Source organism: Capra hircus, chromosome 3, assembly GCF_001704415.2.
Source record: "Capra hircus breed San Clemente chromosome 3, ASM170441v1, whole genome shotgun sequence".
In the NCBI taxonomy this organism is placed as follows: Eukaryota; Metazoa; Chordata; class Mammalia; order Artiodactyla; family Bovidae; genus Capra; species Capra hircus.
The window spans coordinates 105,345,148-105,368,937 of record NC_030810.1 but is presented as its reverse complement, the minus strand read 5'-3'; the positions used below and the strand labels follow the sequence as shown (position 1 = coordinate 105,368,937).

General features: G+C 48.1%; 2 protein-coding genes across 3 annotated transcripts in view; both read left to right on the top strand.

The window, feature by feature from the left end:
* Positions 3,860-11,106, top strand: SSR2 (signal sequence receptor subunit 2). 2 transcript variants are annotated; one of them, XM_005677363.3, is made up of 6 exons: positions 3,860-3,943; positions 4,531-4,685; positions 5,617-5,715; positions 7,059-7,167; positions 9,332-9,409; positions 10,530-11,106. In XM_005677363.3, exons 1-6 carry the CDS (start codon positions 3,935-3,937, stop codon positions 10,638-10,640), a joined length of 561 nt encoding a protein of 186 aa, XP_005677420.1. In that variant the 5' UTR covers positions 3,860-3,934; the 3' UTR covers positions 10,641-11,106. The 2 variants fall into 2 exon arrangements, with proteins under 2 accessions (XP_005677420.1, XP_005677422.1); XM_005677365.3 differs by lacking the exon at positions 3,860-3,943 and adding an exon at positions 3,995-4,017.
* ARHGEF2 (Rho/Rac guanine nucleotide exchange factor 2) overlaps positions 15,050-23,790 on the top strand; it is a 50,221-nt gene continuing 41,480 nt past the window's right edge. The window contains exons 1-2 of the mRNA XM_013976716.2: positions 15,050-15,276; positions 22,787-23,085. Of these exons, the coding sequence (XP_013832170.2) occupies positions 22,808-23,085 (278 nt within the window). The 5' untranslated portion in view covers positions 15,050-15,276; positions 22,787-22,807. The remainder of the gene's footprint in view (positions 15,277-22,786; positions 23,086-23,790) is intronic.

Here is a 23,790-nt window from a genome sequence, read left to right as displayed (position 1 = left end):
GCATCCTGATATTTATATCCACTATTTTTATACCCACTATTTCATTATTGTTCGATTTTTTAAATAAGACTATAAACCTATAATATTTGTGTAAATTAAAAATTATTTTTTTAAATGATTCCATTTACATGGGGTACCTAGACTAGTCAAATTCATAGAGACAGAAAGTAGAATAGTAATTGCCAGGGGCTGGGGACAGGAGAAAGGGAGTTAGTACTGAGTTATTTATTTTTGGCTACATTGGGTCTTCATTGCTATGTGCAGGCTTTCCTCTAGTTGTGGTGAGCAGGGTCTACTCTCTAGTTGTGGCGTGTGGGCCTCTTGTTGCAGTGGGCTTATCCAGTTGCAGAGCATGGGTTCTAGGCACTTGGGCTTCAGCAGTTGTGGCACGGGGCTTAGCTGCTCTGTGATATGTGGGATCTTAGCTACCCAACCGGGGATTGAACCCGTGTGCCCTGCATCGCAGTGTGGAGTCTTCACCACTGGACCCCCAGGGAAGCCCTGGGAGTTAGTATTTAATGGGTATGGAGTTTCAGTTTGGGAAGATGAAAGTTTCTGGTGATGGATGGTAGTAATGGCTGTACAATAATGTGAATGTAAATGTACATTTCAAGTGGTTGAAATGGTAAACTTCATATTATGTGTATTTATCACAATCAAAAAATGAATGTAAAAGTAAGAAAAAAAGATTGCAAATTTACTGTAACAACTTTGATCCTGGATATTCCACGAAAACTGGCGTGGTTCATATTCTCTCCATCACCACGTACAGAGTGCCCTTCCAGCTAACTTGATGCCCATTGCAGGCCCCTAGGTTTGACAGCAAGGCTCTATTTCTGAGTGCTTGCCCAGCCACCAGCTGGAAAGTGGTTTGCCACTTCCTTCTCAGCTTAGTCACACATTCTCTTGGTGGCCCTCTTGTTGCAGATTCCCAAAGAGCAGTCAGTGGGCAGCTTGGGCTCTGCCTTAAACACCAAGAAACAGGACAGAAAGCCAGTGACACCATCCTGGGGGCACAGTAAGCACCCTAGGTAGCCTGAGGCTGGCTCTGCACTCCTCTGTTCCTGGCACACAGTGCCCTGAACATCTAACAAAGTTCTACTCAAGCTCTTGGTTTGGAGTCCCCATGAGGATGGAAAGAATAAGTTGTATTCCTTTGGAAGTCTTTCAACAGAAGCATCTCCCTTAGCAACTGACTCTCTCTCTTTTTTGGCCATACTGTGTGGATTGAATCTGGGTCCCCTGTAGTGGAAGCATGGCGTCCTAACCACTGGGCTGCCAGGGAATTCCCAGCAATCAAATCTCAAAACCACGCCTCTAGTCAGTAGATTTCAATAGAGAGACTGTAAACAGAAATGATGAAGATTCCTCCAATCAGCAGATATTTCTTGAGCACCTCCGTGTGTTCAGCATCAATGTAGGACCTTTGGATAAATGTATATTAGACAAATTGCACCTAATCATGAAGGTGGACTTTCCAGATCAGAAACAATCAGAAAACAAACAAAAACCTACAACATGTCACTGTGGTACTGTAAAAGAGCAATGCAGTCTGGCAAAGCCAATGAAGGCTTCCCAGAGGGGATGAGACTAGGGTGAGGCCCTGAAGAAGGGCTTGGATTTGAATAGGAAAGAGAGGCAACAGAGAATTTTTTGAGGGAAGCCACACACAAAGGAAGTAGGAGGTTGTGTGTAGAGAATTTGTTGTGAGTCATTCCTGGAGTATATCCTGTGTGCTGAGGCATGACACTAAGCAATGGGAAACAGACCACCTGTCCTCAAGGAGCTCTAGTCTGGGAAATGGTGAATGGAGGGGCTACTAAAGCAAATGCTGGTGATGTGCATCAGTCTACAAGAATGTTAAGCCCCCAGAAAGTAGAAAAATTACCTGTTCTGTTCATCACTATATCCTCAGTACCTAGAACAGTGCCAGGCACAATTATGTGCCCAATAATTGCATATTGAATGAACTCATGCTGCAATGGAGATGTATAATAGCAATATTGATAGTTACCATTTATGGAGCACACACACGTGCCAGACAATATGCTAAGGGTTTTACATACATCATCCTATTTTATCCTCCAGCATTTTGAGAGTGCTATAATTATCTCATTTCACAGACTTGGAAACCAAGGCTTATAGAAGTTAACACTTGCTTCAAGGTTACCTAAACACTTAGGTGACAGAACAGAGATTTGAAGCCATGTATTCAAAATTGCCTAACTTCACTATCCATCCTCTGAACATAGAGTCAAAATGCTGTTTGGGGAAGTTTGTCTACTAGCTGACTGAAATGTGCAGAGAAAGACTCAAGAAAGCGAGACTATTGCAGTGAAAAATAGCAATAGCCATGCGTACAGACTAAAGCAGTTACAGGAGGAAAGAAGAAAGGATCTTCTTTCAGGGGATTTCAGTTCAGTTCAGTCGCTCCGTTGTGTCTGACACTTTGCGACCTCATGGACTGCAGCACGCCAGGCTTCCCTGTCTATTACCAACTCCCAGAGCTCTTTTTCTTGGGGATGATTTTGATCACTGCCTCCTGTACAATGTTAGAAACCTCAGCTCATAGTTCTTCAGGCACTCTGTCAATCAGATCTAATCCCTTGAATCTATTTGTCATTTCCACTGTATAATCATAAGGGATTTGATTTAGGTCATGCCTGAATGGTTTAGTGGTTTTTCCCTACTTTCTTCAATTTGAGTATGAATTTGGCAATAAAGTGTTCATGATCTGTGCCACAGTCCATTCCCTGTCTTGTTTTTGCTGACTGTATAGAGTTTCTTCATCTTCGGCTGCAAATAATATAATCAATCTGATTTCTGTATTGACCATCTGGTGATGTTCATGTGTAGAGTTGTCTCTTGTGTTGTGGGAAGAGGGTGATTGCTATGACCAGTGCATTCTCTTGGCAAAACTCTGTTAACCTTTGCCCTGCTTCATTTTGTACTTCAAGGCCAAACTTGCCTGTTACTCCAGGTATCTATTGATTTCCTACTTTTGCATTTTAGTGCTCTGTGATGAAAAGGACATCATTTTGGGGTGTTAACTCTAGAAGGTCTTGTAGGGTCATCATAGAACCATTCAGCTTCAGCTTCTTCAGCGTTAGTGGTTGGGGCATAGACTTGGATTACTGATATTGAGTGATTTGCCTAGAGTCATTCTGTCGTTTTTGAGATTGCACTCAAGTACTGCACTTGAGACTCTTTTGTTGACTATGATGGCTACTTCATTTCTTCTAAGGGATTCTTGCCCACAGTAGTAGATATAATGGTCATCTGAATTAAATTCTCCCATTCCCATCCATTTTAGTTCGTTGATTCCTAAAATGTCTGTGTTCACTCTTGCAGTCTCCTGTTTGACCACTTCCAATTTGTCTTGATTCATGGACCTAACATTCCAGGTTCCTATGCAGCCCTCTGAAATCCCCTTCAAAGGGCTTCTAAAGAAAGTTCAGGGCTTGGTGACTTATTTGATATACGGGATGACCAAATTTCTCGACTGGAAATACAAAGAACGGTGGTAGCCCCAAGAGAGATAGCTTTTCTCTAATTTCCAGTTTGACAGTATACTGGATAGATAGATTTTAGACAGATGACTCTAATCTCTAAATTTGTCAGTTCCACAAAACACTAAGTCAGGTGCTGGGTGTCCACAGTAACAGCAAGTCAGATTGAAAAGTCATTCTGGAGGGCAGAATGATAAAAGCGAGAAAGAAAGAAGGGAAAGAAGGGGAAAAAAAGAGACCAAGGGTGCACATCGCATCCCGGAGACCAGCGGGCACTACAAAGGGAAAGGTGGGGCTTGTCTAAGAACTACAACTCCCAGTAGGCATCGAGAAGAGCAACCAAGCTTCCGGCAAGAGCTTACTTCCGGTCTTGCGGGTGCTGACGCTCTCTTCCGGTTCTGACGGCCCCTGAAAGGCTTTGGGGGATGTGCACGGTGAGTCCCCAGGCACTGGGGTTGCGAGTGAGAGTAGGGGAATCTTGTGTCCGCACTGCACTCAGCGGCTAAAAGTTAGCTCCGGGAGGTCAGGGAGGAGAGAGTGCTTGCTGGCGGGAGGAAGAGTAATCTTGGCAAGAATGAGGGAGGGGACTGGGGCCACGGAGGGCCCCAGGGCGAGGACGAATGGGATCCCAGGGAAAGGATGGAGGGTGGGATGCAAGAGCGTGGGGGAGGACCCCGCGAGCGCGCCGTGGAATCCCAGGGGAGCTGGTGGAGGAGGACCAGAGGGGAGGTAGCAGCCGCGGGGTGCTTCTGCGTGAAGGAAAGCTAGAGGCTGCTGTGGGTCCGAGATCGGCCGAATCCGGTAGCCCAAGGAGCGTGGACACATGGAGTCCTCTCAGAAGATCCTGCCAGTTAGGGAGCATCCAGGGCCCAGGTGGCTTAGAGACTGCTATGTTGGAGGGGGGTGCCGCTTTAACAAACTCAAAAGAGCTTTGACAGAGTTTGAAAGAAAGAGCTGTCAGGAAGCTTTTGGTGGTTTTACGTGCTTGGATTGACTGCTCGCTTTGCTTTTTTCTCCAAAGATGAGGCTGCTGGCATTCGCGGTGTTGGCTCTATTTGCTGTCACTCAAGCAGAGGAGGGAGCCAGGCTTTTGGCTTCCAAATCACTGCTGAACAGATATGCTGTGGAGGGGCGAGACCTGACCTTACAGTACAACATTTACAATGTTGGCTCAAGGTAAGGAGGCGCTGGAGCTATAGGTTGGGTCCTTTTCAGGTTTCTTAAATTTCCTAGCTGGGAACAGGGACCAGCAGTGATTTATCTTTGGGAGATTTTCAGCAGCAGACATCATGAGTGAATGAATGAATATACTGCTGGATCTGCTTTTGAAAGAGGAGGACATATTCTTATCTAAGCTACAAGAAACCATCTTCCACTTTTTTTGACGTGAAAGAGTTTCAGAGTGGGAAAGAAGCAAGAATTGTGGTGAAATAGGAAGAAGAAAATGAGAAGGCAGAAAATGTATAATCTTTTGTTACCTTAGGGATTTAGTTTCAGCTTCCTTTCCTAGATTGGCCTTTTTCTTGTCTTTCACTGTTTTGTTTGGTTGGGCTTTGGGTTGTGTTTTTTGTGTGTTTGTTTTTTTTTTTTTTGCCACACTGTGGGGCATGTGGAATCTTAGTTCCTTGAGCAGGGCTCAAACCTGAGTGTCCCACATTGGAAGCACAGAGTCATAACCACTGGACTGCCAGAGAAGTTCCTTTTTATTTATTTATTTGGCTTCGTGTCGGGTCTTAGTTATGGCCTGCAGGATATTCATTACTGCGTCCCCTGGACCACCAGGAAAGTCCTCTCTTTTACTTTATTCCCTTTAATTTTCTTTTCCATATGCATCTTGCTCCCGTTCTCCTCCTTACACATACACGTACGTGAGAAAAAAACTAGGGCAAAAATGGATTCAGGCCCATTCTTTCCTAGATATTTTGAGTATTTTATGTTGGTGCCCAGAATCCAGGCCTTGAGTGAGATTCTTCAGTGTAACTGTATGACTTGTACCTGTATTTTGTAGTTCTGATTTTTTAGGACAAGCAGACAGATTTGATTGCTAACTGCTTTAATTTTATAACCATTACTTTACTAACCTTTCTTTGTTTCCTCCCTTCTTTAGTGCTGCATTAGATGTGGAATTATCTGATGATTCCTTCCCTCCTGAAGACTTTGGCATTGTCTCTGGAATGCTCAACGTCAAATGGGACCGGATTGCTCCGTATCCTCTTGACACTGGCTGATGAAGGCTGATGGGATGTTGGGAGGGATGTTGCCAGCAAAGCAGTAGGGTCACGTCAGTCTACGTGTATATGGCCATTCTTGCCACCTCTCTGGATAAGATGTGGCAAGAGAGACTAGTGAGAAGTGTGTGTGCATGACTTAGGGTGGGCCTGAGGAAGGAGGTTGCTGAAGTTTAGGTTCGGTTCAGTTCAGTCGCTCAGTCGTGTCTGACGCTTTGCGACCCCATGAATCGCAGCATGCCAGGCCTCCCTGTCCATCACCAACTCCCGGAGTTCACTCAGGCTCACGTCCATCGAGTCAGTGATGCCATCCAGCCATCTCATCCTCTGTCGTCCCCTTCTCCTCCTGCCCCCAATCCCTCCCAGCATCAGAGTCTTTTCCAATGAGTCAACTCTTCGTATGAAGTTTAGGTTGTAAATCCCTAAAACATTCTATATTGGGAAAATGTAGACAGATGTTTTTGGCTGGTTGATGATCTTTAAGGTGCTTTTAAAAGAAATTCTGTGGGATGCTAGTGTGGAGGACCTGGGTGACCTTTTTAAAGGCTCTTCTTATTCAGTGCACCCCTTATTTGGATCAACTGGTAATCTCTTGAGTGTTTTTAAAATGCATTGTTCATTCACTTATTTCTGGCTACACTGGGTCTTCGTTGCTGTCTGCAGGCTTTCCCTAGTTGCGGCACGCGGGGCTCCTCTTGTGGTGGCGTGTGGGGTTCTCATTGCAGTGGCTTCTCTTGGGGAGTGCGAGCTCTAGAAAGGTCCGGCTTCAGTAGCTGTGGCACTCAGGCTTAGTTGCTCTGCGGCATGCGGAATCTTCCCAGACCAGGGATCGAACCCCTGTCCCCTGCATTGGCAGGCGGATTCTTTACCACTGGGCCATCAGGGAAGGTTCCTTCCTGAGTGTTTTGATTTAGATTATTTTTTTCCCTTGTGAGTTAAAGTATATTTAGATTTTCTGACAAGGGTAAGTGTTCTCTTTGTATTGTTTTTGTTTTGTATTTTCAAGAATTTCCTTCAGTTATAGGCAGAGAAAGATTTTCTGTGACCTTAAGTGACTAATTTTTCATCTATAACCTGTATTGTTTTATAACATTTCAATATTATGTCATAGACCTCTTAACTTGATTAAAAAGATATCATATAATACCACCCACTTTAGGCTTAGATACAAAGCCTGTGTTTATTATTTTTGCAGAGTATCTTAGATATGAAATATTACATGTGTTAGCAACTCTCTTTGTGAATGGTGCATTTAGTCCCTAAGTTGAAAGTTTGTTACAACTGTAGCTTTGTCCTTGTCCCTCCTTAACTCTTGAGTCAGTGCTAGCAACGTCTCCCACACTGTGGTCCTGCGCCCTCTCAAGGCTGGTTATTTCAACTTCACCTCAGCAACTGTTACATACCTGGCCCAGGAGGATGGGCCTGTTGTGGTGAGTCACCCAAACCCTTAGCTGGCTGGGGCTCAGCTCTACCTTCTTTTGCAATCTCTTGCAGAAAATCTCCAGAACAGGTGCTAAATTCTGAGGAAGTTCAGTTCAGTCGCTCAGTCATGTCCGACTCTTTGCGACCCCATGAATTGCAGCACGCCAGGTCTCCCTGTCCATCACCAACTCCCAGAGTTCACTCAGACTCACGTCTGTCAAGTCAGTGATGCCATCCAGCCATCTCATCCTCTGTCGTCCCCTTCTCCTCCTGCCCCCAATCCCTCCAAGCATTAGTCTTTTCCAATGAGTCAACTCTTCGCATGAGGTGGCCAAAGTACTGCAGTTTCAGCTTTAGCATCATTCCTTCCAAAGAAATCCCATGGCTGATCTCCTTCAGAATGGACTGGTTGAATCTCCTTGCAGTCCAAGGGACTCTCAAGAGTCTTCTCCATAAGAAGGACCAAAAACTTGAGATATTGTTGTAGGAAGGAGCATATTTCAACTTATGTTGTAAAGTCTCAAAATCAAGCAATTGAAATGAACAGGAGGGGAGTACTGTCTGATTCCCTCCTTCTGCTTCACTCTTATTCTGTACAGTGTCATGTGCTACCTGGTCTTTTACCGTCCTTGCGTTTCCAGTCCACCTTCTACACTGCCATCAGATTATTCCCTGTCTCCACTGTGTCTGTGTCTCTCCCTTGCTTAGAATGCTCCTGCTTCTCCCATCAAGGCCACCCTTGATACCTTGCATACCCTTCAGGAGTCTTGCTGGGTTCTGCCTCTCCCTTCAGTCCTTGAGCCGCCAGGATCCTCTGTCCAGTGAGGCCAAGCGCCTCCTCTCTCGGTGCTCCTCCTTTCCACTCTGCCTTTGTTCTCTGTTTGAAGTCCTCTCTCTCCTCCACTTCATTATCTGGCACCTTCTCAAGACCCAGTTCTGAACTGCATCTCCTTGATTCTGTCTCCTGCTTTTACAGTTCATATTGCGCTTTCCTACTCAATCTTTCACTAAACATTCATTGATGGCATCAAAACGTCTGAACCTCTTAAAATCCATGCCACTTGAACATTTAATTATTGACTGTCTTCAGTAGTTCTCTTTCTTATATCTAGGTCTTTTCCCTCACCCCCCACCTCCCAGTTTAATTATAAATGCCTTGAAGTGAGGGACTGTGTCTTAGATTTCTTTCTGTTTCCCATATAGGGTAGAAGTCCAATGTAAACAGTCTTTTGATTGGTTGATGTAAAGGTCAGCAGACATTTATTGAGCCCCCACAATGTGCTAGATGATAGGAAATACAAAGAAGATTAATAAGATACTGTTGTAGGCCTCAAAAAGCTTAGGTCATGAATTTACAAATATACATGGGCTTTAGGCTCCTTAGTAAGTGCACAGTGGGGAAGGGACTTAACATAGTCAACCATAGAACTGTAAGAAATTCAAGAGACTCAAACATTTAGTGCACTCTCCGAATTATCTTTTTAAAACGAACCTGTGGGAATATATTCTTGTAATTCTGGTCATGTTATTTTCACGTCTTCCATCCTGTGTGCTTTAAGAACCTTGTTTGGGATTCTTTGGTTCCACCTGGTCCTTGATGGGTTAAAAGACACAAACTTCGAGGCTCAGCTGCCACTTTAGAACAGAGTTGTTTGCCATGTGCTCCAAACTCTTGGCCTGCTCTCCAAGACGAAGGAATGTGGGGCAAACTCGGCCCCTCCTCTGGTAATGTACATTTGGGTAGGGCTTGAGACTTTACGGAATCCTTCTCATTATTTCATTGGAGCCTCGTGTCAGCTTGTACGTTACAGAAGTGTTTCCACTTGAGGAATGGGGAATGATTGCCAAGGGCAGAAGCGCCAGTGGTGGTGAGCAGCCCTCTCCAGAGTCTGAGGCTTTCATTACCGCAGCATACCTGGCCTACCTTTTTTTTTTTTTTTTTTCTTTTTTTAAGTAAATGCTTATCATGTGTCTCCTGGCTCCTAATTGACTCATCTTTACAACACACGAAAGAACCATCCATCTTCTCTAGTTGAAAAACTTTTCCTCATCTGGATGTTTCTTGGGCCTTTGGGAACTAAGATTCTGTTGCTTAGAACTGGGTTGGTTGGAAAACTGCCCTTTTCCCGGATGAGGAAGAGCTAAAGACTTGCCTTCTGTGCTTCTTTTCAGATTGGCTTTACCAGTGCACCTGGGCAGGGAGGAATCCTGGCTCAGCGGGAGTTTGATCGAAGATTCTCCCCCCATTTTGTAAGCTTTGCAGGCCTCTCATCATTCCCCTGGGAAGAGAACACCCTGTTTGTTCTGAGACCTCTTGGCCTCCTTAGAAGATATGTATAGTTGGTTGGTTCTTGTCATATCTGTTTTTTGGTGTCTGGTACACACCGCCATCAAACATCATGATTTAACCATGGCTAGAGATTTTTGGCAAGGAGATCACAATTGCCAGAACCAAAAAAAAAACAACCTGCCATTTTTCTCTGCTCAGCCTTGAGTAAAGCCCCACCTTGGAGTCCTGGGTCTAAGTCGAGGATGAAAAGAGTATCTGCTTAGATTCAAAGAGTCGCCAAGCATCGGGAGGTTAAATGGGAACTTTGTTGTAGTCTAGTCTAGGAGAGAATTTTTTGAAGATTTGCCTAAAGTGCTGAATGAGGAGATTCATTTATTCATTCCTTCAGGGAATAATTATGAGGTTCCAAATTACGTGCTCGCTTCTGTGCTTTGCTTGGAGAAACCAGCGCAAGACACAGTCCCTCCCATTGAAGGTCTTATGGGCTTATGGAGGCCTAAGTGGAGGGAGACTGCTGTGATAGCAGTCATACCCCGGGCTCAGGAGGAGATGCAGGGGGAACACCTAACCTGGTGTTGAGGGTCAGGGAGGATTTTCCGGGGGAGAGGGGTTTCACTAATTAAAGAGGAGGTAAGGAAGGGGAGGCACCCCAGGAAAAGGGAGTAGCTCTAAAGTGAGAAAAAGTGGAGTCCAGGAATAGCAGGTAGTTTAGGAAGGCTGGAGGGCAGCATGTGACGCAGAGGAATGGAAGAGAGGGGCTGGCGGTGTGGGCCAGGGTTAGTTTGCAGGAGGCTTGACTGTCAGGGCGTCACCTGGACATCTCCCTCCTTAAAGATTGTCTGGTAGAGAGAAGCTTCTCTCCCAGATTGGATTGGGTCAGGGGAGGCCTTTGGTTTCATAGCTCGAAAGGGCGGTCTTTAGTGAGCCATTCTGTGTCCGGAGCAGCCAGAGAGGAGCCTTCCTGCTGACGCTCTGCTTCTTTGGGCTGGCTGCTCCCTTTTCTCACTGGGCCCTTCCCTCCTAGTCCCGTCCTGTGCCCTAATCCAAGCTTCTTAGCAAGGCCTTTTTTGTCTTCCACAGCTGGACTGGGCAGCCTTCGGGGTCATGACCCTCCCTTCTATCGGCGTGCCCCTGCTGTTGTGGTACTCCAGCAAGAGGAAATACGACACCCCCAAAACCAAGAAGAACTGAGTGGGGCTTCCACAGCCCTCCCTGGCCAAGAAATCCAGGTGCTTTCCAGACTCCAAAGGGAATCTCAGATGCAGTGTCTTCTCCTTCAGCCCTTGGCCATCTTCTCCTGGATCCTGTCCTGCTCTAACCAGAGTGAAGGACCAGGCCGGGGAGTCTGAGCGCCTCTTTGGTTCCATCATGAAGCCGGACAAACAGGAACACCTTTGGCAGCTGTCTTGACCTCGGGGCCCTGTGTTGTAGCACTGAGGTGCCGGGGGTATGTTGCTGGCCATGTGAACTCTCAGGGGTCCAGGAAAGGGCATTTTGGAGGCTGCCTGACACCACCCCATCCCCTGCCACCCCTCCCAAAAGTGGGTGGAAGATGAGATGAAAGCTGTGGGACTCTTGGAGGCTACCCAGTCTCTGTACTGGCTTAGGAAAGTTCTTACCAGATGGGGTTTTCTAATAAAAACAAATGCCACCCTGACTTGTCTGTTTTCCCATCGCCTGGATGCACTCAGGTTGCTGTTGGTACACAGGCCCTGACTCCTCAGGCTCCTGGACAAGTGAGCTGAACTCTGCCTCCTTGCTCCAGGGAGTGTGGCTCCCGTCCCCTCAGAGGCATTCTGCTCATCCACCTTCATGACAGTCTTTGCTTCTGTCCCTTGTTTCCCTGTCTCTTTTCACCAGTCACCACACGCTCAGTCATGTCCGATTCTTTGCAACCTCCTGGACTATAAACTGGCAGGCTTCTCAGTCCATGGAAGTTTCCAGGCAAGAATACTGGAGCAGATTGCCATTTTCTTCTCCAGGGGATCTTCCCGACCCAGGGACCAAACCCTTGTCTCCTGCTTTAGCAGGCAGATTCTTGCCCACTGTGCCAGTCACCATATATTTCTCTAAACCTTCCTTGCTTGTGAGCCCTTCTCCACAGTAGAGGAGGGAAAATGGGGAAAGACGGTCTGCGATTGTTCTAGCCCCAGATCTTCCGAGGGTAATTTAATTCGTTATTTTTTAAAAATATTTATTTGGCCATGTCAGGTCTTGGTTGCGGAATGTGGGCTTAGTTGCTTTGCCTTGTGGGATCTTAGTTCCCTGACCAGGGATTGAACTTGTGTCCCTTGCACTGCAAGCTATATTCTTAACCACTGGACCAGGGAAGCCCCTTCACTGACTGTTCTTGAAAAGCTATCGATTACACCTGATTCGAGCCCTTCCTGTGTTGAAGACTTAGCTTTTCTCAAGTTTGAGCTTATTTTAATGCCTCTGCTTTGAGCTCAGGCCAGGCCGAAGCTCCTGAACCGCCCGAGTTGTTACCTAAGCACAGCCTGTGGAAAGGCAGTGGGTTTTGCTCCAGCAGCAGTGGGGAGAAGCCACTCTCAGCTGACTCTGTCCAACCCAGGAATGCCGTGGTCAGAGAACAGCCTCCCCGGCAGGAGAGAAACCCAACAAACACCCGCTTTGTTCCTGCCACCGTTTCTCAGCTTAGATTCTGGTGGGGTATGGGGGCAGTGAGTGCTGCCCAGCTGGTTTAACCTTTCCTTCGCCCAGCAGCTGGAGCCTCTGGGCTGAAGGATGAAAAGGACATGGAGACAACGGGAGGCTCTGAACGGAGTAGCCCTCCACCAGCTCACATCCCTCCTTCAGGGCCTGCGGCTCGGACACCCCAGGACTGGCCAGGTCAGAAGACGAGGAGGATGTGTTTGCTTTTGTTCATTGTGTTGCTGGTGGAGACCTGGGATTCGCTCAGGAGAATGGGGGAAAGGCCAGTGAATCAGAAGCTTGGGGTTGAGAACAAGTATAGGGAAGGAAAAGGGAGCTAGTTTGATGTGTATTGTCTTCCTCTTTAGCACTGTAAGATGTTAGTGTTTGGAGGCGGGAACTCACTGCCACCTGTGTGGTGTCTACTGGAAACACTGAGGAGTTAACCTGTAGGAGGAAGGGTTCTGGTTTAGAGGCTAGGAGAAACTTCATAACTTGGGAAGGCAATATGAGATTTCTTCCTCAGGCTGAGTGCTAGGAGGTACTCCTTTTCTGAAAGCTGGGGCAGTCTTTCCCTTTCCTTGCAGAACTGCCACTTTGGATCCCGGCTCTTGTTACAGAGAAGACTAGGGGGGAGCCCAGGTCTGACCCAGGTGACAGGAGAAGCAAGTGAAGGCAGGGTCACAAGCACCTTGAAGAAAGGCCAAAAGCAGATACTTGGTCTCTTGAGAGACCAGATTCCTTAGAGTCAGGGTGGAATTTGAGCCTCCCTTAAGCAGTGGCATTGGAGAATAGAAGAGCCTCTAAAATCTATAGATGGCGAGACTCAGCTGGCATAGTTGCTTTAGGATTAAGCCCTCTTCGTGAGATAATTTAATTGAGGATGAATAGCAGATAGTGCTTCACTCTAGTGAAAACCGCCCTTAGGAAGGTGGGAACCCTGACCTCCAGATTTCACGCAGGTCTGCAAAGGAGAGAGAAAGTAAACACCAACCCCACATCCTTCCTGAAGATTGGGTACCCATCCTGAGAACTTCCTCCCTTAAAGGCAAAACAGATAGTAACCCAGCTGTCAGTGTGTTCCAGATCCCCTCCCCTGGAAACCAGCCCTCTATCCCTCCCATGTCATGCAGACTTTTAGCTGGCACTCACTCACCCACACCCAGCCCCAGTACCAGGAGGAGCCAGGGCCAAGATTATCACCTTTTTTACATCCTAGGCTTTGGGATTTTACCTGAAGAAAGCCAATGGGAAATGGGGATAAGGATTCCCAAAAAGCTGGGGATAGTGAAGCAGCTTGGTGACAGGATGGGAGTTTTCAAGGCTTGATACCTGGAGGGAGCAGCTCAGGGTGGTGGAAGGAGCACGGACCACAGACGCACCAGTGCTGGGTCCCCACCCACCTCCACCACCCACTGGCTGGCTGACCTCAGGTGAGTCACGCCTCCTTCTGGAGCCTGTGTCCTCATCTGTACAATCACAGGATTGTTTAATCAGGATTTCTGAGGATCCTCCACCACAAAACAGGTGGCTGTTTCCCCTGTATTCTTGAGAAGTAAGAAACAACTCATCTGGTCATATGGCTTGCAGTCACTCATATGGTTTGGAGCCCAGCCAGGTAGGAAAAGGGCTTCCCTGGAGGCTCAGACAGTAAAGAATCTGCCTGCAATGTGGGAAACCTGGGTTTGATCCCTAGCTTGGGAAGACTCCCTGGACAAGGGAATGACTCTCCACTCCAGTATTCTTGTCTGGAGAATCCCATGGACAGAGGAGGCTGCCAGGCTACAGCCTGTGGGGTCACAGAGAGCCATGACTGAGCGACTAACAATTTCACATAGGTAGAAAAGGGCACACAGCTTCCACATCTGGCAACAGCTGCCCTCTTCCTCTCACCCAGAGTGAGGGTTTGAGAGCAAGGATAGACTGTGGATCACATAATCTCATTTAATAGATCAGGGAAGGCAGAAAGTGGAGGGGCTTATCCAAGGTCACAGCAAGTGGCAGTTTTATTGAAGAGCATATTTATTGAATAACTACTATTTATATAATAACTATTATGGACCCAGTGTTAAAGTGTCACTATTTGTACATCGCTCATTCACTATCCTCATTGTACAGAGGAGGCGATGAGGCTAATAGAATAGGTAACTTCTCCAAGGCCCCTTATCTAGGGAGTCGGCAGAGGTAGCCGAACTCTTCCAATTCCAGCATGTCCTTTCCACCATGGGCCTGGCAGGGAAGAGGCTCCCCGGTACCTCAGGAAGTCCAGTGTCTGCCCACGGCATCCTCTGCCCCAGGGAAGCAGGGAAGGTGAGTCAGCAGCCCCAGAAGCGGTTATCAGGGAAGGGGGTGGAGAGCCCGTCAGATATCCTGTGCCTGGTATCCACAACACTCTGGGAGTGGAGCTGTGTGTGCCGAGCTGCCAGCTCACCCTGCTCCTGTTGGCCGAAGGAGGGCCGTCCTCAGACGCAGCTGCCCTTGTCAGCGCTCCTCCCTGCACTTTCATCACAGAAAATACAGTCTGTCCTCCCCCTCCTACTGTAACCTGCCTCTTAAAGGGAACGACCAACATTCGGAAACCAGGTTAGAGGGACAGCAAAGGACCTCCCTGACCCCACTAGGACCTTGCAGTGAAGTAAGGTGCCAACACTGGGCCTTTCCCTGAGATGTCCTCTCTTTCCCCTCAGCTCCACCCTGTCTCCACTGGCGGGTGGGTGAAGGTTCCCTGGGATGTCATTCCCACATACTCTCCGCTCAGGGTGACCCCAGCTTGGCTTCCTGAATCTGTTTCCACCTGTGACTGAATCCGGTGGCTGCCCTTTGGGGAATGTCAAGGACAGGAGAATGCAGGAATCCTCTGGACCAGCGTTGGCACCGAAGGGGTTAAAGACCGGGGCCCAGCACTGTCTAGGGTGTTTGAAGTAGGGCGGGGAAGGGAAGGGCTAGAGTTGTTGGAGAGGCAGCTGGTCTGGACTGGAATGAGTCCCCCCTGTCTCCTAAGCAAACTTCTGGACCATGAGCTATTCCCTTAAAAGGACCAAGAGAGAGGCACCCCCATTAAGGTGCTGGACTGGATTCTTAGAGGGGCTACCTGGAGCGGGACTTCCTCCCATACTGAAGTCACCAACCGAGGGCAAGAACGGGTCTCCTGTCTTTGGGATATCTCCCGAGTCTGGTGAGTTTCCCTCTTCCCTTTCCCTGAGTCCTTCCTTCATGAGTGGGCATTCCCCAGAAGAAGAGATCTTCAGGATCCCCTCACCACAACCAGGAAGTGGCAGAACAGTTCTCCACCAGTCTCCTGTATTCAGTTCCCATTTTTAACTAAGGTGCATTCTGTTTGTGTCTGTGTGAGTGTGCACAGGTGTCCAAATAGAAAACCACCAACATGGCCAACAGTTAATTAGCACTACTTGTGCAACCAGTGATGCCAAAGCTTGTTTTTGCGTTCTTAATCCTCATAATCCTGATGAGGCTGGCATATCACAATCGCAATATTAAACGTGAGGTTCATCCCTCTGTCCGTGGGATTTTCCAGGCAAGAATACTGGGGTGGGTTGCCATTTCCTTCCCCAGGGGATCTTCCCAACGCAGGGGTCAAAGCTGGGTCTCTTGCATTGGCAGGAGGATTCTTTACCACTGAGCCACCAGGGAAGCCCAGTTAAACAGCTAACCCCTGCCAGTTAAGAAGGATTCAAACTCAAGTTCACCTGGCAGCAGAGTCCATTATGATGTCTTCTAGTCTTTTTCTTACTCAAGAAGTGTGGACAAAAAGGATGGCTAGAATTTTAAAATCTCAAGTCCTAATTCACCCAGCGTCCCTTTCCTCTAAGGCCTGGCAGTACCCCCTTCGTCCGTCTGAGTTAATTGTGAGATTTAAAGGGCCACCAACTCATGTCTGAGGCTCAGAGGCCTCCAGATTCCAGATCACTCCATCCATTCAGATGAGGAGCTTCCTACGTCACCCCCTGCCTTTGGGTGTTCCCTGGGATCTAATGGGTTAATTCCTTGGGACTCTATGGTCAAAGTCTTCTCAGGTGTGTCCCTCTGAACCTGAGCCCTTCTCTTGCCCCACCCTTCTGGCATGGCACCCAGGATGCAGGCCAAGAAACTGACAGGAGTTGGAAAGGGACTGATTGGTTTTGCCCCTTTTATTCCCTAGCACCCACACATCAGGGGCTAGCCTGGGTCCCGGCAAGGCTCTGGTAGAGAAAGCACATAAGCCTAGCAGAAAGAAAGGACAGGATCCCTAGGTTCAGTTTGCAAATCTGTTTCAAGAAAGAAGATGGTCACACTTGGAAGCCCAAAGCAGCAGAAGTCCTGATTGCTTTGTGAGCCTAACATATCAAAGAGGTGGGGGTGACTTGGGGTGGGTGTTTCAGATGCTTGATGGCTGACCTTTATGGAGATGTCATGGGACTTCCTTGATGGTCCAGCGCTTAAGACTTTGGGCTTCCACTGCAGGGGACACAGGTTCAGTCTTTAGTCGGGGAATTAAGATTCTGCATTTTGAGCTGTGGTATTGGAGAAGACTCTTGAGAGTCCCTTGGAGTGCAAGGAGATCAAACCAGTCAGTCCTAAAGGAAATCAGCCCTGAATATTCATTGGAAGGACTGATGCTGAAGCTGAAGCTGAAGCTCCAATACTTTGGCCACCTGATGCGAAGAGCTGACTCACTGGAAAAGACCCTGATGCTGGGAAGGAGTGAAGGCAGGAGGAGAAGGGGACGACAGAAGATGAGATGGTTGGATGGCATCACCGACTCAATGGACATGAGTTTGAGCAAGCTCCAGGAGACAACGAAGGACAAGGAAGCCTGGAATGCTGCAGTCCGTGGGGTCACAGAGAGTCAGACACGACTTAGTGAGTGAACAACATATTCAGCACATATTTCTTTAGCACCTATCAGTGTCTGCCAGGACCCAGAAAGGTCTACGTGCAAACACAGTGGTGGGGCACTGTAGTCGTACATGACTGCGAGAAAAATCATAGCTTTGACTATACGGACCTTTGTTTGCAAAGTGCTATCTTTGCCTTTTAGTATGCTAAGTTTGTCATACTTTTCCTCCCAAGGAGCAAGCATCTTAATTATAAAATTATAAAATTTTATTATAAAATGAACAGTGCCATAAGGCACTGTTGTTTAGTCGTTAAGTCGTGTTCAACTCTTCTGCGACCCCATGGAGTGTAACCCACCAGGCTCCTCTGTCCATGGGATTTTCTAGGCAAGAATGCTGAGGGTTGCCATTTCCTTCTCCAGGGGATCTTCCCAACCCAAGGATCTAACCCGAATCTCTTGTACTGGCAGGTGGACTCTTTACCGCTAAGCCACCTGGAAAGCCCTCACTTACACAATGTCGAGCACATAGCAAAATCTTGTATGTCCTACACCGAGAAACGGAGCAATGGTAAAGCCAAGTCAGGGTGAGGTGAGGCGGTGTTAGAGACTTGGGTGCTGTATGACCCACTGTAGAATGGGGTGTTCGGGGAGCAGGGAGAGGTGGGAAGGAACTGTGGTTACTGAAGCCTTCTTTTTTTTTTTTTTAAACTGAAACCTTTACCTGAAGCACTGCTGTAGTCTTTTATGTGGGATACTGTTGGATTAATGATTTACTTTCTATGCGAGAAGAAGCAGATATATTAAATTTTGAACCATCAAAGGGTTTTCTATGACCCTGTCCTCTAGGGCTAGGAGACCCCGAGGAAAAGCCTGCAGATCATGCCATCTGGCCTCTCCCTTCCTCCCCATTCTTTACTTTCTAGTTTGTTCAGGTCTTCCCCGTTATTGCCCCTCTGGGGAGATTTAGGACCCCAGAGCCAAACCCAGGAAGCCACCCAGACTGTGAAGGGGCCTGACAGCATTGCCCACCATCCCACGTGCCCAGCTGTGTGGTTGCTCTCAGCAGTTCCTACCCCCAGTGTTTGCTAACTGCAAACAGAAGCAGGGCCCTCCCTGCCCACTACCCATCACCTCATTCAGATATCTAAGATCCAGAGGGAGTAGAAAGGACAGATTTAACTTACCCCCATCTAATTTCTTCTGGAAGCTGCTTTCTCTCTTTGGCTAGTGTGGAGGGGGCAGAAATGAGGATGAGAATGGGGGTGGATAACAACAGTGCTGGATTTCTTTTTTGTTTTTTTCTTTTGGCTGAGCAGTTTGTGGAATGGACTCTTAGTTCCCTGACCAGGGATTGAACCTGAGGCCTCGGCAGTGAAAGCATGGAGTGCTAACCACTGGACTGCCAGAGAATTCCCCAGACTTCTTTCAAAGCTAGCCACTTGTGCTCACTGGGAGCTTGCCTTCTGGTTTCAGAGGAGAACTCAGGTTCTGCAGTGCATTGGATCTGCTGCAGAAACTCAACTCTACCTCCTACAGCCCTGTGACCTTGAGCAAGTTACTTTCCTTCTCTGTGCTGCCTGTTTCTTCTGATGTAAAATAGAAATAATAATATCTATTTCAAGAAATGGTTGTGAGGGTCCCACAAGATGATGTAGGCACTGATTGTGGGTTTAAGCCTCTACCCCTGTAGGCTCAGATGCTACTTAGGAAATAGATGAGCTGGGGTCTTTGATGTCCCTCTTCCCTAAGCTGGTTAGAGACGCCTGGCTGGTGAGCAGTAAGCCTTACTGTCTCTCTTTAATCTCTTTTTCTCTCCTTCCTGAGATTTTTGAGGCCCAGCTTCTCTAAATCAAGACTCTGCAAACTTTTTCTGTAGAGACCCAGATAATAAATATTTTCGGCTTTACAGGCCATATGGTCTCTGTTGCAACTACCAACTTTGCTGTCGTAATGCAAAAACAGCCTTATACCGTATGTAAATGAATGAACGTGGCTGTGTTCCAAGAAAACCCTTTATTTATGAGCACTGAAGTTTAAATTTCTTATAATTTTTATGTGTCACAAAGTAGTATTCTTCTTTTGATTTTTTTCCCCCAGGCATATAAAAAAGAAAATAGTACAGATTTGACCACAGGCCATAGTTTGCCAACCTCTGCTGCAAATCACCAGAGGCTATTGCCCCTCCCTTCTCTTGGAAGAGTGCAAGTTCATCAAGGTCCTTCTTGCTCTGGTTGTTTGCGTTCTTTTATATCAGAAGTACTTTATGATAATTAGTCCCCATCACAGTTGTTTTAGTGTCAGCCTGTGGGTTATTTATTCACTCTCTTTTTAAGAGATAACAGTGAGGTAACCATCATATTGGAGAAGGCAATGGCACCCCACTCCAGCATTCTGGCCTGGAAAATCCCATGGATGGAGGAGCCTGGTGGGCTACAGTCCATGGGGTCTTGCTTCTGCCGTGGGCCTTCCTCTCTCCAGATCTCCATTTCTCAATGCTCTGCCTTCTCTCTGCCTCTAAATAACAGCAACAACAATAGTAGCATTTACTAAGTACCTGGCGTGCTGCGATTCATGGGGTTGCAAAGAGTCGGACACGACTGAGCGACTGAACTGAACTGGACTGAACTGCATATGTGCCAAGCACAGTATTAGTCGTATTTACCTACATTATCATCAAGTCTTTTGATATCCTTGCAAGGTAGTATTATCATTCCCATTTTACAGATGATTCCAGAGCTCAAAAACATGAAATAAGCAATGTCATGTGGTTCTTTATTGAGATGCCGAAGGTCACATGGCTCATGAAAGTGGCAGAGCTGGCAAATCTGCCGAACATCAAAGCCACCGTAGCAACCAGAAGAAATTACAGTCTCAGAGTTCTGAATAAGAGAAATCTCTCTCTACTAAAATAATACATGCCTCCCTCTCAGCACACGGTAGAATGTTTAACGAATCAACGGCGACTAGGAAAATGATGGAGATTACACACAGAGGAGAGATCAGGAGATGCCGAAGGTCTGTGTTGGTGGGGAAAGCATCTGATCCAGAGGCAGGAAGAAGAGTAAGGTGACTGAGGGCCCCTTCTGGCTTTCCTCCCCTGCCCCCATCCCCAGCATCTGATCCCAGACCTATTTCAGAATCTCCTATCTCTGCTCAGCGGAAGCAGAGATGTGACATGATGTGATCTCATTCAGGAGCTAAATAAAGCCATTGTGTGAGCCCCAGTCCTGGCCGCTCCCTTGTACCATTTCCTGAGCTCAGGAACCCAGGGAAAGATGGGAGGGGGCTGGGAGAGAACTGATGTGAGGAGCAGCAAGGAAGGGAACACAGAGCCACAGAAAGCGGAGGGCGGAGTATCTCTGGGAGGGGGATGAGGAAACCTTGCTAAACCTCGTCTCTTTGAAGGCGAGAATGAAAGTTATTGACAAAGGAGTGGAATTTAGAAAACAGAAAAAACTTTCCGAAGAATGGAAAGAAGATATGAGGGAGAAGGAGTCCCATGGATTCCATTTTCACAGAGGGCAGAGACCATGTATGACATGACAGAAGAGGTTAGAAAGAGGGCAGATCTTTGAGAAGAGGTCGGATTCAAGGTGGTCTCAGTTGGAGGAAGAAGGGTGAGATCCCAGGACATGAAGATCTCAGGATTAAAAATGTCTGTCTGCCAGGCCAAGGCAGCAAGGTACCACGTCCAACAGGAAGCATCTCCAGGGATGGAGGGAAAGGAAAGGGCTTCCACTCACTGCTTTCCATTCATCTAGTCAAATCCAGCCCTGTGAGCAAAATCCAGCCAGGAAGAGCAGGTAGAAGCTGGGTACAAGGTGTGTAGGTCTAACAGCTCTTTCTCTTTTCCGAGGTCATTGAATGCCAGATCTGAGGTCCTCATGGTGCCCCCTCAGTGCCCATTTCTGTCCTATTCCCAGCCCCTGTTGCTCTTTTTCTAGAGAGCACCCCGAGTTCCTACTCTTTCCTCCCTCCCAGCTTCCCTCAATACTTTTTTGTCAGTACCTCCCGCCCCTTGCCCCAAATCTCAGCTTTGAGACCCCTGGTTGGCAGGGATCATGCTGTGGCCCTGAGGCTCTGTCCTGCTCCCTGCAGAACTGCCCATCCCATTTATTTTATTTTTAAAAAATACCTGTTTATTTGGCCATGTCGAGTCTTAAGATCTTTGTTCTAAGATGGGATGTGGGATGTTTCGTTGTGGCACACGGACTCTCTAGTTGTGACACGTGGGCTTAGTTGCCCTGTAGCATGTGGGATCCCAGTTCCCTGACCAGGGATCGAACCCACGTCCCCAGCCTTGCAAGGTGGATTCTTAACCACTGGACCACTAGGGAAGTCCCCAGGCCATCCTGTTTACAGATGGCACATCAGATGACATGAGGCCCAAGTCTATGGACACAGAGAGAGGATGTGTCCCAACGGCTGGACGAGAGGCCCTCTCTATGTGGCTTCCTGATGTGCTGAGACACCAGGCCTGGGCTGGTCTCCTAGGCCTCTCCTTTTCTATTCTTAGACCCACCCGGCAGGGCAGCAGAATCCACCTGCAGAGGCCTGAGTACTTGTGTCCTCCCTTCCCCATGGTAGACAGGTGTGCAGTGGGGCACAGGCACCATCTCAGTGGTCATGGGTGCAGCGGCAGCAGGTTGCAGTGAAAGAGGAAACGACTTTCCAACAACCTGGACTTTAGGGGTGTGTGTGTGTGTGTGTGTCGGGGGTGGGGAATAAAATAACCTGCGGAAGGCTTGACGCTCTCACAGGAAGCCTGGGAGGAGGGCAAGTTCTGGCTCATTGCTTCCTGGTCCTCCTGGGTCCTCCCAGCATCTCAGTTGCTTCTCTCTTGGGAGAAGAGGAGCCTGGGAAACTCATTCTAGCAGAAGTTCTGGAGAGACGGGGCCTGGGAGGGAGTGCAGGGGTAGATGCAGCTGATGTGAGCTGCCTTCCCGCCCCTCCTCCACCTTGATACTCTGGTATTTGGTACTTGTTTCTGGAGCGGGGCTTATCATTTTCAACTTTAAGAGCTCCTGAGGGTTCTTAACTCTGAGACACACTGAGGCAAGCCCTGACAGCCTCCAGGAGTGTTGGGTTATGAGAACAATGCCTACTGGGAGAGAGAGTGAAGGAATTTCAACATGGCTAATTTGGGGGCCCTTTGCTCTGCTCCGTGGGGAAAGGTCAGAATAGCTGTCTTACTACCCAAATGACGGAAGTCTTAGAAGGAAGAAGTCATAATACTGTCTCACTCACGCACCTTTTCTCCCTGCTCTTTTATTTGCCTAGACTCCTCCCTCTCCAACGTGGCCAAATCCTAACCACTCCACCCTTCCAGGCCCATCTCAAAGGCTATTTACTTCCTTCTGTTTCCCTTTTCTGAGTCCTCCAACTGGTTATATGTACTCAGCACAAAGCTTTCTCTTTTGAAACTTTTCTTGTGACATTTTTGGGAAACATTTCTTGTGCTTTTGTCTGCGTGCACACAGGCACACATGCACGCACTCACTCACCAGAATGAATTCCTTGAGGGTAAGAACAATATCTGTTTCTCTTTGCTTGGCATGGTTTCCTGTCAGATAGGTGCTCATCAGATGGAATGATAATGAGTGAAGGAGGGTGTCATTATGTATAGGACAGAACACTAGACTGGGAGTCAGAAAACCCACGTTCCTGGTTTGACTCCTCAGCTAATTCTTTGTGTAATCTTGAGCCAACCATCCTCCAGTTCTGTGCCTTGGGGAAGGGAGGAGTGGGTGACCAGATGCTCTAGGCCTGGCTGACTGTGACACTTTCCTAGTTCCACGGTTCCAGAGTTCTAGAACTCTACTCAGAATTCTCTGTCTTCTTGATTCAGACTGGCCTGTGTGCGCCTCCCATGAACAGAGAAGTCCCGGAGGTGTTCCTCGCAGGTGGAGACCTGCTGCCCCGAGGCCACACTCGCCGCTGCCTCTCTGCGGTGGAGTCCAGAGCGCAGCTGGAGGAAGAGGAGGACGAGGAGGAGAATGAGAAGGAGAGGGAAAAAAAGGAGGGCGAAGCCTTCCATGCTGTACCCCTCCGAAGGTCGGGCGCTTTTCGTGCCCACAGCCACAACTACGACCCCTTCAAAAGGCATAGCTGGGGGCCGGGCAGGGAGCTCCAGGATCCACTGAACAGGTAAAACACCAGAGACTTTCTGTCTCTCCCCTCAAGTCCTAGACCCAGGAGAGAGTGGTTGGGAAGGAATGACAGGAGGTGAAGAGGCCTGGGCCCCTAGCCTCCTGCCTGGAGAGTCTGAACCCAGGCCTGTGGTGGGCCTTTGGGGAGAATGGACCCTGCCTTTCAACACGTAGCTCTCCCTAGTGTCCAAGCTCCTTCCTTCTACTAGTCTCCAGGGGAGTGGGTGAGACTGGAGAAGGGGAGGTTTGGAGGGGAGGTGAGTAGCTGGACGCTCGGGTCTTACTGCCTCCTCCCACTTGCGTTTCATAGCACATACAGCAGAGTCAGAGCTGGAAGGGACTCAGGGATCATATGGCCCAATTGCCTCATTTTACACATGAGGAAACAGGCCCAGACAGCTTCAGAAGTTTTCTTGAGACGTGCTCCCAGAGTTGGGGCATGGGACCTAGCCCCCTTTCCCAAATTGCTGCCCGCCTGATGGTGCAGGCTGAGGCAGGCCCATGATGTTTAGACATCGTAGTCCAGCCCTACGATGGAGGAAGAGCTCCTCTCGCTCAGGGTTCTATATATGCATGACAAACCGGAAGTGAGGGACCCAGCTCTTCCCCTCTCCTGGAAAAACCCTGACCACTTCCCCAAAGACAGAGAGGAAGCCAGAAAGAGAAGGCCCGGGGGTCAGCATGAAAGGTTCAGTGTGAGTGG

Bases quoted from the DNA above. Each gene is read 5' to 3' on its own strand.
- SSR2 (XM_005677363.3), top strand. The intron at 5,716-7,058 runs GTATCCTCTTGA...CTCTTGAGTCAG, and splicing joins AAATGGGACCGGATTGCTCC to TGCTAGCAACGTCTCCCACA. The intron at 7,168-9,331 runs GTGAGTCACCCA...GCTTCTTTTCAG, and splicing joins AGGAGGATGGGCCTGTTGTG to ATTGGCTTTACCAGTGCACC.